Source organism: Xiphophorus hellerii, chromosome 17, assembly GCF_003331165.1.
Source record: "Xiphophorus hellerii strain 12219 chromosome 17, Xiphophorus_hellerii-4.1, whole genome shotgun sequence".
Taxonomy (NCBI): domain Eukaryota; kingdom Metazoa; phylum Chordata; class Actinopteri; order Cyprinodontiformes; family Poeciliidae; genus Xiphophorus; species Xiphophorus hellerii.
The window spans coordinates 4,839,700-4,853,973 of NC_045688.1; the positions used below are offsets into that span (position 1 = coordinate 4,839,700).

Consider the following 14,274-nt stretch of genomic DNA (forward strand, 5'->3'; position numbering starts at 1 on the left):
CCTCTCAAACTACAAACTTGCCTGTTTAAACTTTGCAAGCCAACCTCAAACATGGAAAATTAAAAAGATGAACACTTTAACCCCTAGGGAGAAAAAGAATTGTGACAGCAGATGTCCCTCCTTACTGAGGCTCCTCTTCTGCACAATGATGATTTATTTTTTTAAAGGGAAACACTGCATTTCCAAACGTGTATGGCAAAACACTTCTTTCAGGATAATGATGCCCCTGTTTTGTACCATTCTGCAAGGTTATCACAAAACTTCTGGGGATGGTTCTCAAATGAAGTTTACAAAAAAAGAAGTCAGTTCTTGACCATTGGGATAATTTGTAAAGACATGTTCAGCTTCCCTTTAAGCTATAACCTAAAATATTTGATAATATGATGAATAATTGGTTTCTTCTGGTATCTTCAAATTACTTTTTCAGTCATTTGTAATTTTTTTTTTAGTTTTTTGCTTGTTTATTTTTGCATTTGCAGCTAAACTTTCAACTTCATTAAGATCCAACAGAGCATAATGTAAGTACTTTTAGCTTCTGTCCCCAGTCTTAATATATGTACAAGTCTAAAACAGTGTAAACTTTACTATCCAAAAATATCATGCAAATTATTTTGCAAGACATTTTTAACTAAAAATATTAGTGCATGACAGTTTTCATCTTTCTCCAATCCAGCGACTCCATATGGTAGAACTGGGTCACTAGGGATTAGCAGTCCATCTATGATGATATATGGGCCTGCCAATTCAAACTGGCATTGACTGGCACTGATTGGCATGGACCTTAAGTGGTTCAGCAAAAGGGGCAAAAGTGAGGTGGATCTCAGCTGTCCCCTCCTCTCATCACCATGACAACAACAGGCTACTGGCACTTTTGATTAAAGAGCCATCATTGGTGGATGACCGCTGTCACTCATGCTGCTCCCTGACAGCCAGAAGAGAGATGAGATCACCAGTGCTGGACTGATAAGATCAGGGTAAGGGGTTGATAAAGTGTCTCCTCTTACTAAGGTAGATATGACGTCAGTCTGAATAATGGGGGATAAGGTTGACCCCCTAAGAGCCTAAATTAACAGTTTTGGGGGAAAAGGAGGCTAAAGGATTTGCCTGGTTACCTGTATTCATGAAATACAGTTTATAATCTAATCTTGTTTTAGGATTTTCAAACTGACTTTAGAACATACTTTATATTTTAATATTTTTAGAAAACTCACTAAAATATTCTAAAATAAATAAAGAACCTTGTGGCCTCCCTCTTTAGAGTGTACATAAAATATACTAGGTATTCTTGGATTTGTTTTTAAAGGCTAATATGACACTCAAATTCACACAGTTGTAACTGTGAATTAAACTTTGTTCTGCTCATCGACAGTCATCTTTCTTGTGACTGTTTTCTGTGGTGGGGTCGTATTTAACAAAACAAGCTGCCTTTCTACTAATTTATGTAAAGATTAATGCCTAAAACTAGAATGCAGCCACCAGATTAAGTGCAACTAGTAAATAGCTTCTGCTTTGAAAGATAATGTTGAACTGCCAACACATCTACCATACTTTCAAACGTGGGGGGAAGTGCATTGAGTCTCACTCCCAGATAGATATGTGCTGGTGTGAGCACACTTTTAATAAACTGTAGGGAGGCTCATTAGTGATTCAGTCATTTTCCAGTTTCTTGCTAACCAATATTACTAACTCTGTAACTATCTTGAAGGGAAAGTAAATTTAATGTATACATGTATATGAAAAATATCACTACACTACACCGCACTACACTGCTCCTTCTCTTGACTCAATACGTTTGTGTGTTTACCATGTCTCAGCAGGGTGCTATAAATAGCATATAAACATGTATACACACACACACACACACACACAATGGATTCACACATAGCTGAATGAGTTTAAAAGGATGTGTATCTCCTTGTCAAAGTCAAGAGGAATTGTACATGTTATAACAGATTAGAGACAACAGAGGTGCATCTGTGTGTAAAACTTGCGTGTGCGCTTTGGGGGGAAAAATAGCAAGCATGTTGTGCCCTTCCTGCTGTGTTGAGGCATATTTGCATTAGGTAGATAAAGGGAATGAGTTTGAGATGGAATCAGGGAGATAGAGGAGCAATGTTGTGTGCACATGATCAAACTCAACACTGATCCACACTGCACAATGCGTCTCACAAGATAGATTTCCTCTCTTCCCGTCACCCTTCCTCAGCTCTGCTCTTCCTCCTAACATTTAGAACTGCTTCAGTACACTGCCAGTGAAATAACCTCTTAGTTGTTGAAGAGAAAGGCCACTGTGATAGCCTGTGGATGGTGCAAAATTCTTTTTTTGACACTGGTTGAAAATACCATTTCCTCACGTATGAGAATGTGTGTATGGTTTGTAACCATGTAATAAAAATTGTGATAAAACTGTAAAAATTAATACTACTACCATTGCACCCTTTACAGTGTATAATTTAGCATCAATTGTCTACCTCCTTACAGATTTAACATCTATGCATTTAGATCATACATAAATGTTTAATGTAGAATGTTTAAAGCAAATTTTCAAAACTAATTGGATGTACAGCTTTTAGATTATTTTCTAAGTTGTCTTAGCTATGATAAAGGTGTTTTTGGCATTAAAGATAGACTTTTACATTATTGGGTTTGGCCTCAAATACATGAATCAAACTTTTCCTCATCTCTTTCTTATAATGGAATCATGCACATTCTCCTTAACTGAGGCAAGCTGGTCTGTGGTGCTTAGAGTTTGTTCTGTGTCTCTTTATGAACTCCTGGTTGAAATGCCAATTTTCTCTAAGTAATTTTGGTAGGTCAGTTAATCCGAGGAATTTTCACCACTGTTCCACACTCTCAACTTCTGGACAATGACTCACTGCTGGAGTCTTATTGGCTTTTCAATCCTTTGCAGACTAAACAACGTCAATGACTTCGTTTCTAATTTATTTAGATTAGAGCATGAAGCATGATGCGTTTCTTTTTGCAATATTTCAGCCTACTTCATAATGTTAGACAATCTCATTTTAAGTGGGACAGAGGTGTGTAACACATTATTCAAGCCTGCAAAACGCAAGTGAAATTGAAACAATTTTAGTCACACTGAATTCATGATTTAACAAGTGGGGCAGTAATATTTTTATGAAAGACGACATTGTTTGGAAAGCTAATTTTTCCTAATAAATAAAATTGTTATTTTAAAACTACTTTTATTTTTCGTCTCGTTAACAATACTATAAATGAAATATTTTGGATGATGATGATGATGATGATAATTTATTTCAGACAGACATGATCTGAAAGACTGAAGGGTGACAAAGAAAAGCAAAAAAGCAAAAGCAATATATTTAAGGGGACTAGTATAAAAATATAGAAATAATACCGACTGTAGAATGGAAAATATTTTCATGACTATTGAAGCAGTAGATGCCTGCATCAGGGGATATGGTTTTGTTCACAGAGAACACACTCAAGCAAACACACACCGTATTCAGAGTCTGGCAGAAGCGATGGCTGCCAATAGGAGCCCTCTGTTCCAGAGCATAGATCCTGATATCATTCATTCTCCCTCTGTTTCTGTCTGCCTGTCTCTGTCACTCAGATGCTCTGAGGTGTGTAACATCACACATTCATCATCTCTCCAGAGCTCTCCTTTGCCGTCTAATACACACACACTCACACTTTAGTGGGCAACACTTTTGTCTCCACTTTTATCACAAAATTGAGGGATTTGGTGGCTAAACGACCCAATGCACCCCTTGTCCCTCTCATCTCGATATCACATTCATTTTATGCTATCTTCTTCGTGGGCTTAACCAGTGAGTCGACCATTACAGCTCACCATCTCTTCACTGTGACTCTGCTATCATATCAGCAGGGATGAACACAAAGGATGGGGTGCACAGCATTTATAATTCCCTCCTGTTTCAGGTGAGTAAATGACAGCCATTACACTCAGCACTTTCCCACCTTTCACAATAGGTAGAGATGGATGCTGCTGAATACAATCACGCTTTTAAAAAGGAGTAGAGATCACAGAGGTAGTTGATGCCTTAATGCGAGGGGAGAGAGATGGGAGACACTTTTGATCATTTGCTACAGCGGCACAATGGTGTCAAATTACATATACAATATGCATATATGTGTGCCTTGACACATGGCAGATGAAAATCAAAGAAAAAGAAGGTGTATTTCAGACATATACCAAAAAATTTCTTCTTGAATGTGATTTACACTGCCTGTTTTTCTTTCTCTCCTTTTACCTACCATCTTCTCTTTACATAATGCCACGAGCATTCAACTCAGCCTAGACTGAGAACTGATGATTTATTAAATCTGCAGAGACTTTTTATTATCAACTAATTCCTCTGCCTCATCTCTATTCCTCTCTTTATCTGGCTATTTTCTTGCCTCCCTTGACTTGTAATTAAAGAGAGATTCCACCTGCAGCACCATCCACATGCACAGAGAGGGGGAAATTACACTGATAGTCCAATCCTGATTTACAGCCTGTGGGGCCCACTGAACTCCTCTTATCTTTTCTCTTCCACCCTTAGGCTAACTTCATCTTTTTCTCCTTCCCCGTTGTGAGTTTGTTCATTATTTTAGCTCAGTGTCTGCAATGCAGCCACTCTGTCGGCTGGGAAGTAGAGATTTGTGAGACAAAAACTGGTTAAAAGTAAATTGGTTTAGCAATCAGATAATTTTCAGTTTGACCACAACATTCTTCAGTGTGGATGGTTTTACCAAGTGAAGTCACTTGGATTTAGTAATTCAGATCAGTTAGAACACTAAGCGTTTGAAATAAAGGCAAAAAAGCACAGAAGGTGTAAGATGCTGTTTCAAATTAAACTGAATTATCATTGGGGGAATGACTGATCATTCAGGCTTCAAGAAACTGTTGGTGGCCTGACAGTGATGTTTTGGCAAACTGATAAGAGGAAAGATTAGCTTATTATAGCAAAGTACCATCATTTAATTTTATTGTTTTGAGCTTTCTGTCATGCAAAATGTTGGATTTGGAAATGTTAGTAGACTTTTCAAAATGTCAACGTTAAGGCTTTCTTATGTGTCTCCCTTGGCTAATTGCTAACCTAATATGCTAAAGACCAGTTAAAGAGTAAGTCACGTAATTAATAAAAGAAATAAAACTTATTTTAAAGAAACTGCTTCCTCGCACACAGGGCGTGATCTGTTGCTTTTTGAACTATTTGTCACTAGTGACAAAAGACTAGAGAGAAATATTCTAATCATGGCTAATCATAGATTTTTGTTGCAAACATTTCTATCGGGATGTGAGAGGTTTACACTGCTGGAGATCAGAAATTATCGACAAAACTATGACCAGGGCATGTCTATGACATGCTTACATTTAGTCAGTTAGTAATGCTATTTTCACAGTTATGACAAAATCAACAACCTTAAGAGAACACGTTATTTTCACACCTAGGACGCCATTAATGAGAATCACATTTTACTGACCTGCCATTATGACAACGTAGATAGTAAGATCCTGATGTAACCTGTACAACTTGTAAACTTCTAGCTTTTTACTTTACATTTCACACATATTGTAGCAGATTTAATATTCTAAAAATCAAGTGGGAAGGTTGATTTTATGTAGGATTATAAATGCTTCGCTAGAGTCATGTTAAAAAACAAAAATATCCCCATCTGCAGTCAGAATGTCAGCCTGGTTTATTTTATGGAAGTTAGTACTCCATGAAACATTAATGAAAAAAATGGTAAGGAATTGCAAGATTGTTGCTGGATATTGTGATGCTAAACAGACTGCAATTAAACCACATTTTCCCAATTTCTCTCTTCAATATATTTTAAAAGGTCTGTTTTGCAAGCTCTTTAAGTCATGTCCTGTACTAACATTAGTAATTTTGTGCTTTTTTAATTCATAGTTACTTACTGGATAGAAAACCAACTTCATCAGTTTTATCATCCCTTTCTTTTGGTGAATCTCTCTCTTCTTTTGTCTTGCTCTTTGTCTCACCTCCCTCCTCTCCACCTGGATAAAGGCTAAGATTGACGTAGGAACCAAATGAAGCAAGGGACACATCAACCACTCAATGCCTCATCACAGCTGAGGCACCGCTCAATCAGTTAACACCCAATTGACATTGTTACATCATAAATTCAGCTAACAGTGCGGCCCAGTGGCTGCAAGTGTAATATTGTTTTCATTTGACGTTCCAGAGGTTAAATGACGGAGCCATCAATTGCACTGTCATCCTCGGCAGTGCAAGATAAATGACTTGGAAATAATCAATCATTTTCTCTCATCTTTTTCTTCCAGAGATTCTGAGCTTCTCTTACCCAAAGAGAAAATGCAGTTAAACAAGCAAGAGGCAGCTTACGAATCATAATTTCAAAGACATCCTGCTATTTTTTCCAACTGATTGATATTCCAATGCTTAGTAGTGTAACCTCAGCATGCATCATACATATATGCAATGTTGTTTGAATGTGTTTTTATTAAAATGTCAGTTACCAGTGCACGAGTCAGGGTGAGCAGATCACTGCAAAGATTTATATTTGGCACAAACATTTTTTGGGACGTACAGTTATTAATTTTGTACAGCCTGCAGAGATCCAACCTCACCAGACTAGCTGCTTGGACTGTAACTAGGAACTAAGATCCTGTCCAAAGGTGTTTAACATTGTCCTACATAAATGACAAATTGTCTAACACATCCATCTGTTACACTGAATAATGGGTTTGCAGAAAACAGATAACCGGTCAAGCTTCATAAGATAGTCCCATCGCATCAAGATAATTTTCAACCACTTTGTTGACAATTTTTCAAATGAATGTCAGGCAAAAACAGCTGGAGCCTATCATCTCTGTGCAGCTGCTTTGTCAGATCACAAGTCTACAGCTAATCTCTGACACAACATAATATGCACATCTGAACACCTTTTTAATTCTCAGCCACACAGTCAAGGGTTGGGGAAGTCGGATACTGAAGGATGGGGCAAAAGTTTTTGCTGATAGAAATTAAAGGATCTTGGTAGAAAACATTTTGCCTGAGATGTGAGGATGTGATATTTCCACAAATTGGCTTATCGTATTTCCCTCGGGGATGGAAAAGAAGGATTTGACTTTGAACGATCTCACCCTGCTGTAGTACACATTTTCAATAATTCACACTTACAGATCAGCATTTGCTACACTGAATATAAATATTTCATCACCCTGAATGTGACAGTGGCAACAAATTCTTTAGCTGAATGTAAAGTCGTACAAATGTCAAAAGAAATTACACAGAGACTGAGGCAACTTCGGGACAAGTCACATAAAATCTAAGCACTGACTCAGTTGATAGGAGTAGGAAGGATAAGTTTGAGGACTTGCTGGTTGCTGCAGGGCAACAGCATGACTTAGTGAACACTAAAGGATGGATTCAACGACTAAGACTCAACAAATAGCTTGCATAACTTCCAAATGCTCTCAAACTCATGTCTCAGCACAGCCAGCTGCCGAATAATGTGGTCAGCAGTCAAAATCATATTCATTTTAAGAAAATGCAGGATGTGAAATTTTACAAAATTTTCATAACCCTTTCCTACATTTTGTTATTTTTCATTCATAAAGTAGAGCAAACCTGAAGTGAAAATAAAATCACAGATGGCAACAGACCAAATCCTTCAGCAATTAAAAGTCAACACTTTGTAAAATTGTCTTTAGCTACACTTACTGATGCAAGCACTTTTAAATGCATCCAACAAGTGTAAACATGGAGAGTAGTTCTTCTAAAATTATCTCATAAATAAATATTTCTTGACTTTGACTAAGCCATTCTAACAAATAAATATGATCTAAACCTTTCCACTGGAGGTCCGACTTTACCAAACGTTTACCAGCAAATCCACAGCATGATGGCCACCCCCATGTGAGCGCTTAATATAAGTGCATGCCACTATTTTTGGATTTTTATTGGTGAAAATTTTGTAATTATCACGTGTAATCTTCCCTCCATTTTGTGCTGGTATAGCATGAGGTGAGCAACTCTAGTCCCTATAGTCCTGAATGTGTTGTTCCCCTGGGTTAACACACTTGAATCAATTAAACGGCTCATTAGCAGGTCTTTGCAGAACTTGATAAAATCCCAAGCAGGACATCAGCTCTTGAGGATCTAGCCTGACCATCATCTGGTTTATTTCATTAGAATAAAAAAACAAAACAACAACAAAAAAAATCAAGTTTGTAGTTAGAATGTGACCAAATGTGAAAAAGTTGAAATATAAATATTTATGCTGTGTTTCAAATCAGTATTTTCCAAGAAAAATTAGATTTTTTTTTACATTTATTTATGCTTAAAATTGTTTATTTGCAACATTGATGGGAAAAAAAGTGTTTAATAATTATAAATTATACATCTCAGAGTCTGTTCCTATTTATATCATTCGACTGTTGAAAAACAACAATAAAAAGTGCCAGAGGAATTAGTAAGTGATTTCTATGCTTATTATGTTGTTTCTTTTGTTTTTTTTAATGGATGTTGAGCTGATAATGTAATATTGTCTTCTACCAGGATGAGGTTGACACATGAAACAGTGCAAACATCATTTGAACACAGTAGAGAGGTTTGGTACCAGCACATATTAACAGTGGGACTGACCTGCCCTAATCACTCAAACAGCAACTTTAGCATCCAAAATCACAGGCTGCTCCATCATTTAAGTTGTTTTATGCCTGAACATCTATTTAACCCACTAACACAAAAAATCAGACATGCCTGTATGTGTGTGAATCTTGAGGGGTGAGGCAGTGGGAAAAAAAATCTCATTAGAGGACCACCAATCACTGGATTAATAAGGAACCAGGAGTGACAGATCACTCCGTTAAGGAGGATTGGGGGATGGCACATGATAAAAATGAAAATGGGTCGTCGGAAAGAGAGATAGATACAGAATAAGGATAAAGAAATGTAAGAAATACTAGGCAAGAAAACAAATTACAATGGCTCCTCATTATCTTGACAAAGTCTTCATGAAAATAGGTTGTAGTTGGAAAACTCAATAATCCTCGATGAAAAATAAGCCTAACAAAGACGATAGACATATAGAAAGTGGAAATAAAAAAAGGAACAAAACAGTGAATATGAAAGGGACATTTTTTTTTTTTTTTACAATCAATACAGTGAATGAATATGCCTGGCTCTTAGAAGAGTTTATATTGTCTGACAGTCTATTGCAATGATGGCATGACTAAAACAGAATTTCTGAAACTGAAAAGATTGCATTTTTTGGCATTACTAACCCTCAAGATAGGGTTAGTAATGGTTGTATTCATAGTAACTGCTTCGTAAGAGTTCTTCATTAAAGTCAAGAAAGCTATGCATTCCACAGATCTTCTTTCAGATGTTGACTTAATTAAACATTATTTAATTAAGTTAGTGGCACAACGTAGAAAAACATAAAAGCACATTCCACATTTTAGCAAATTTTTGAAATTTCTCAATATTTCAATTATTCTGAAAATAATTTAATTCCGTTTTAGGAGACACAGATTATCTCTGAGCCAAAATCCTAGTCTAAGTGACTAACTTTCTCTGTTCAGTGGAGGACAAACACCCGCTAGGATCCATCATCACCAAGCTGAAGGGGAGCATTTCAGGGCTAAAACAGCATGTGAAGAGCTTTATTGATCAACTATGTTCTCAGCTGCCTGTTCGGGGCACCCTTGCCACTCTCCTTCTGACCTCTGTCTGTATTTCTCCCTCATTCTAAGAATCACACTCTCTCAGTGAGCGTCTCGGCTCCAGGCCCCAGAAACAGCAGGTGGCCTTTAGCCATCGACCAACTCAGGCTGCTTTAATAGCATTCATCACTGCTGGGAATAGGGAGTGTGCATGTGTGTTCTGGATGTTATTCTAAACCGGCGCAATCATCAAGCGAGTGGTTCCTCACTCGATACTGGAGCTTGCTAGGATGACCATCCACATGCCCTCTGAAATTGGCAGTCACTGTGAGGTTAGCAGAAAGCAAACAACGGCAATTCAAATTTACATTTATTGCTGAACAGATCAAACAGTAATTGAAGTCAATAAAGTAATAGAATCCCACCTTTTTTAAGAACAAAGGAAATTAATATGACACCGGACTTTCTGGGAACTATTTCTTTATGATTCAAAAGCATTAAATGTAGTTATTTCTGATAAGAAGATTGTTAGAAAACCAATTAAGTCATTTTGCAAGGTTTTGAACATTAACTGTGTGTTTATGGCTATAACAGCAGCTCTGTAAAACATCTTAATGCCATTTTATTTCAAGCTTGTCTTATTTTTCTAACCTATGCATCTAATAGTGTTGTACAAACACCACACCTGCCATACTATAAAATGCAAGTTCCACGAGTTCCACGAGTGTCCTCGTATGTTGCTGTGTGCAGCCTGTGAGCAAATACATTGTACAGTTTAAAAAACCCTAACAGGTGAATATTACTGATTCTCTCTGAGTCAGAAAAACACTGAAATCTGTTTAGAAACTTGCCAAATGAGAGTGTATGTTTGAATTTTTTTCCATTTCAAGAACTATTTGGGATCTAACCTGAGGGATGAACTTGAAGATGAAACTATTTCATTTCAAGAAATCTGTGAAGGAAAATAGTAAGAATTTTCTAGCTGCGTGTCTATATCTCACAGAAAGTAATTTGCACTTACTCCTGATAGTGATTAAAGACATGTCGGAACTAAACTGTTTTTAGTAGAAGAATCACAGCAGGTGGAAAGAGATACTAACACATTATTCAAATTTTCTGAATCAAAAGGATAAATCCTTAATAATGACTAACCCTGGCAATTCTTGGACTAATTCACATATTGCTCTTCAAAGCACTAAATATCAAGTGATACTAAACTAAATTTTTCGAAAACTTAATTCGGGTACCTACATTTATTAACCTTAAAAACATCAAATTTATTAAATCACACAAGTACAATCAATCAGTCAAAGAATACAAACAAGTGGTACTCACTGAATCTTTTCACGCTCTTCAAACTCCTCAGGCAATGATTAAGATTGTTTGTACACTGGATTTGGGTTTTGTATTTTTGTGTGTTTTTTGGCTTTATTTACTACTTTATTCTGTGTTTGGCAATTCTCAATTGTTTTGCCTAAACTGTTAGAGGAGCTCAGACTTACAACTGAGCAAATTGACTAATTACTAAAAAGCCTTCATATGTTGTAACCCACTTGGTTGTTTTTTTTCCCAGTATGAGCTGTATAATTACAATATTGAATTTGTAAACTTGATTGGCTGTAACAATGACACATAAAATAATGTGAAATACGACAAAATTGAGGATAAGTTTTATTATGCACAATGTTGATCTCTATGATCTTTTATAAAGTTTATTAAGTGGGGAGAAGGCAGATTACCACATTAATAGTTGAGAGAGACACACGGCGGACCGCGTATTTGAACTCTTGATAAACAACGTCTGAATATTTTTGTTTTTCCATCATCTCTCATTCAGCTGACAGACTGAGACCTCAAGGGAAAATGATGAGAGCTCCGACTAAAAGGGCAGCTTTAACTCATTCTTTGTTTGTTTGATATTTAGAACATTATCTAATAATCTGGGCTCCTCAAATGTGTGCAGTTTTGCACACACAAACAAATACTATGCACTCTAACAGTAAAAACTGACAATTCCATGGTGTCAAAAATTGAATTTTTGACACCATGAAAGCAGCAAACAATGTAGAGTTGAGGAAAGGCTAATGCTGACAACAAAACAACAATGATTCAGTGATATTGAATGGCAGGAAATAGGAGCACAAGACAGGGAATAATGTGCAAATTATATGTACTTTGGAGATTCGGCAAGATTTTTAAATGGTCCCAAAAATAGTAAGTAGCAAACGAAGATCCACTGTTATCCTAATTATGTCTCTGTTTTGCATGTTATTTTAAATATAAAGTTAGTACCCAAATATGAGAAAAGTCATCACAGTACACAGAAAAAATATAACATTTTCACATCAAATCTAATCACACCCAATCCTGTCCAAACTAATCATTTCCAGTTCAGCACAAACATAACATTAATTTAGTCAGATTTAGAATAATTGTATACAGGTCAATTCAATCTTATTTCAAAGCCATGTACACTCAACTACAAGTTGGACAGTATTTCACAAATGCTGCAATATTTTTATTTTTTTATCATTCTGATAATGCCTTCATCATATTCATTTGTTAGCTAGGTCGCATTCGAACAAATAGTGCTGTAAAAAAGTGTTGGGCCCCTTAATTTCTTCAGTTTTTATTTATTTTGCCACACTTAAACGTTTCAGATCATGAAACAAGCTGAAATGTTCTTAATATTCCTTAATATGATTGCAATTGCTGTGTATTTACCAGGATAGTTGTGCTACCGTATTTGTATTTGTTGGGCTCTGATTGTGTGTAGCGGCCAATGTGCTGCCAAAAAGGCCATCCCCACCTACGATCTAATGTAATCAATGTGTTTCTATACGTGTGCCGTCATGTAGAACATCAGACGAAATCCAGTCACTCACAGGAGCCTGCATTAGAGTGACTTTTAGTGGTGCTATTTTGGTGGGTTTTGTCTAGGATAGGTATTCACAGACTGTGTCCATTACACAGAGTGCTGCTATTTTACACCAGATTCATGTCATCAAAGGTACTAAGAGATGGTGTAAATCTGCTCGTGCACACGCCTACATGCACAGTGGGTGCACACACATGTGGAAGACCACTCTCATCTCCCTATAATTTAAAACAACTATCCTCTATAGATCTGCCCTCATAGTCTGCCACTATAAAAAACAGTCACAGCATCTAAACATTTTCCATTCTTATGCCATGCTGTACCAAAATTCTTTTAGGCATACCAAAGATTATTGTGCTTTCTTACATAATAAAATGTGAACTGCTGCTTTTAATGAAATAATATGACAGCAAGCGGAGAAAGCGTGATTTTTCTTGCGTTTCTGACCTGAGTCTCCGACATGACGTAGAGGTAGTGGTGGTCAGAGGAGAAGGCCATATCTCTCAGGATGGGTCCATTCTCAACAGCTTGAACAGTCTCATACTGAAGGGCACGAGAGGAACCATCTACCCGGATCTGAAAAATCCAAAGCACAAAAAACAAGATTGGTATTTTCAAATTTATTTTTGACATTGTAACTTTATTAGTATGAAACATATATCAGAAAAATAGAAGACAGTTACAAGAACACAAAGAAAATAGAAAATAAATGTTGATTGTATTTTGAAGTCATGTCTGATGGTGTTATTAAAAATGTTTGTTTCGTAGACGCAACCGTACATTTTCCAACACATTATAGCTTTAATTGCTGCATCACAAAAGTACATCTTTCTCGATCATAGTTTGAGTAATTTCAAAGCAATTATGGTAATATGGCATCTGGGCAAGAGTTATCCTCCATGAATCCCCAGGTAAGTTTCCTCAGCAGAAAAGGCATGGAATTGCCACTTTGCACACTGATGTGATAGAAACGGTCTGAGCAGTGCCAGGACATGTGCTTACAAAGCCCGTCTCTCACATGCACACACTCAAACTGTATTCTATTCTAAATCTGCTCCTCTTCCTCTAATTTGGCAGAAAAATGCAGTTCTGACACAAACCTACTCAAGCAGCTTTCAGCTCGCTATAGATTAAGCTTGCACATACAGACATACACACTGGTCTCTATGGACATACGGACAAGTGTAAGGCAAGTCTTATTAAAGTTGGAATGACTCTTGGTAGTTCTTTGTGCCCTTCAGTCTAAAGTGTTTGCAGGTAACAGGCACAAACAGGAGATAATTGGACAGGAAGCAGATGGTCGACCAGGCAGGTGAGTCACTTCATGCTTAATTATAATAAGATTATGACAACAACCTCTCTGTATTCCCTCTGCCACCGTTAAACAACAAAAAACCCTAGCTCCTTGAAAGCTGAAGTTTTTAAGAAGGTGGAGCTGTTAATAACCAGGGCATTGCTATTTATAATTTTGAATTTTTCAAAGCTTTATTTTTTTTATTACTTTTGGGATACTCTTACCAACTGATTGACAACTAATTTCTTTTTTGTTGAAATAGACCATAAGATTGGGTACTATATGTTTTAAGGAATTGTATATTTTCTTCACATTGGGAGATTGAAATTCCATTATTTAAATTTCACAATTTTCTCTTCCAAAAGATACAGATGAACACAAAGTCTTCTGCTTGTCTGTCTTCCAGCCAAAACTTATTTTGGCTTTACAGAAATAGTCATCTATTATATC

General features: G+C 36.6%; 1 protein-coding gene across 1 annotated transcript in view; it reads right to left on the reverse strand.

Annotated features, from left to right (window-relative positions):
* Positions 1-14,274, reverse strand: part of plxna4 (plexin A4) — a 222,602-nt gene that overhangs the window by 82,155 nt on the left and 126,173 nt on the right. The window contains exon 4 of the mRNA XM_032590154.1: positions 12,978-13,106. Coding sequence (XP_032446045.1) covers positions 12,978-13,106 — 129 coding nt within the window. The remainder of the gene's footprint in view (positions 1-12,977; positions 13,107-14,274) is intronic.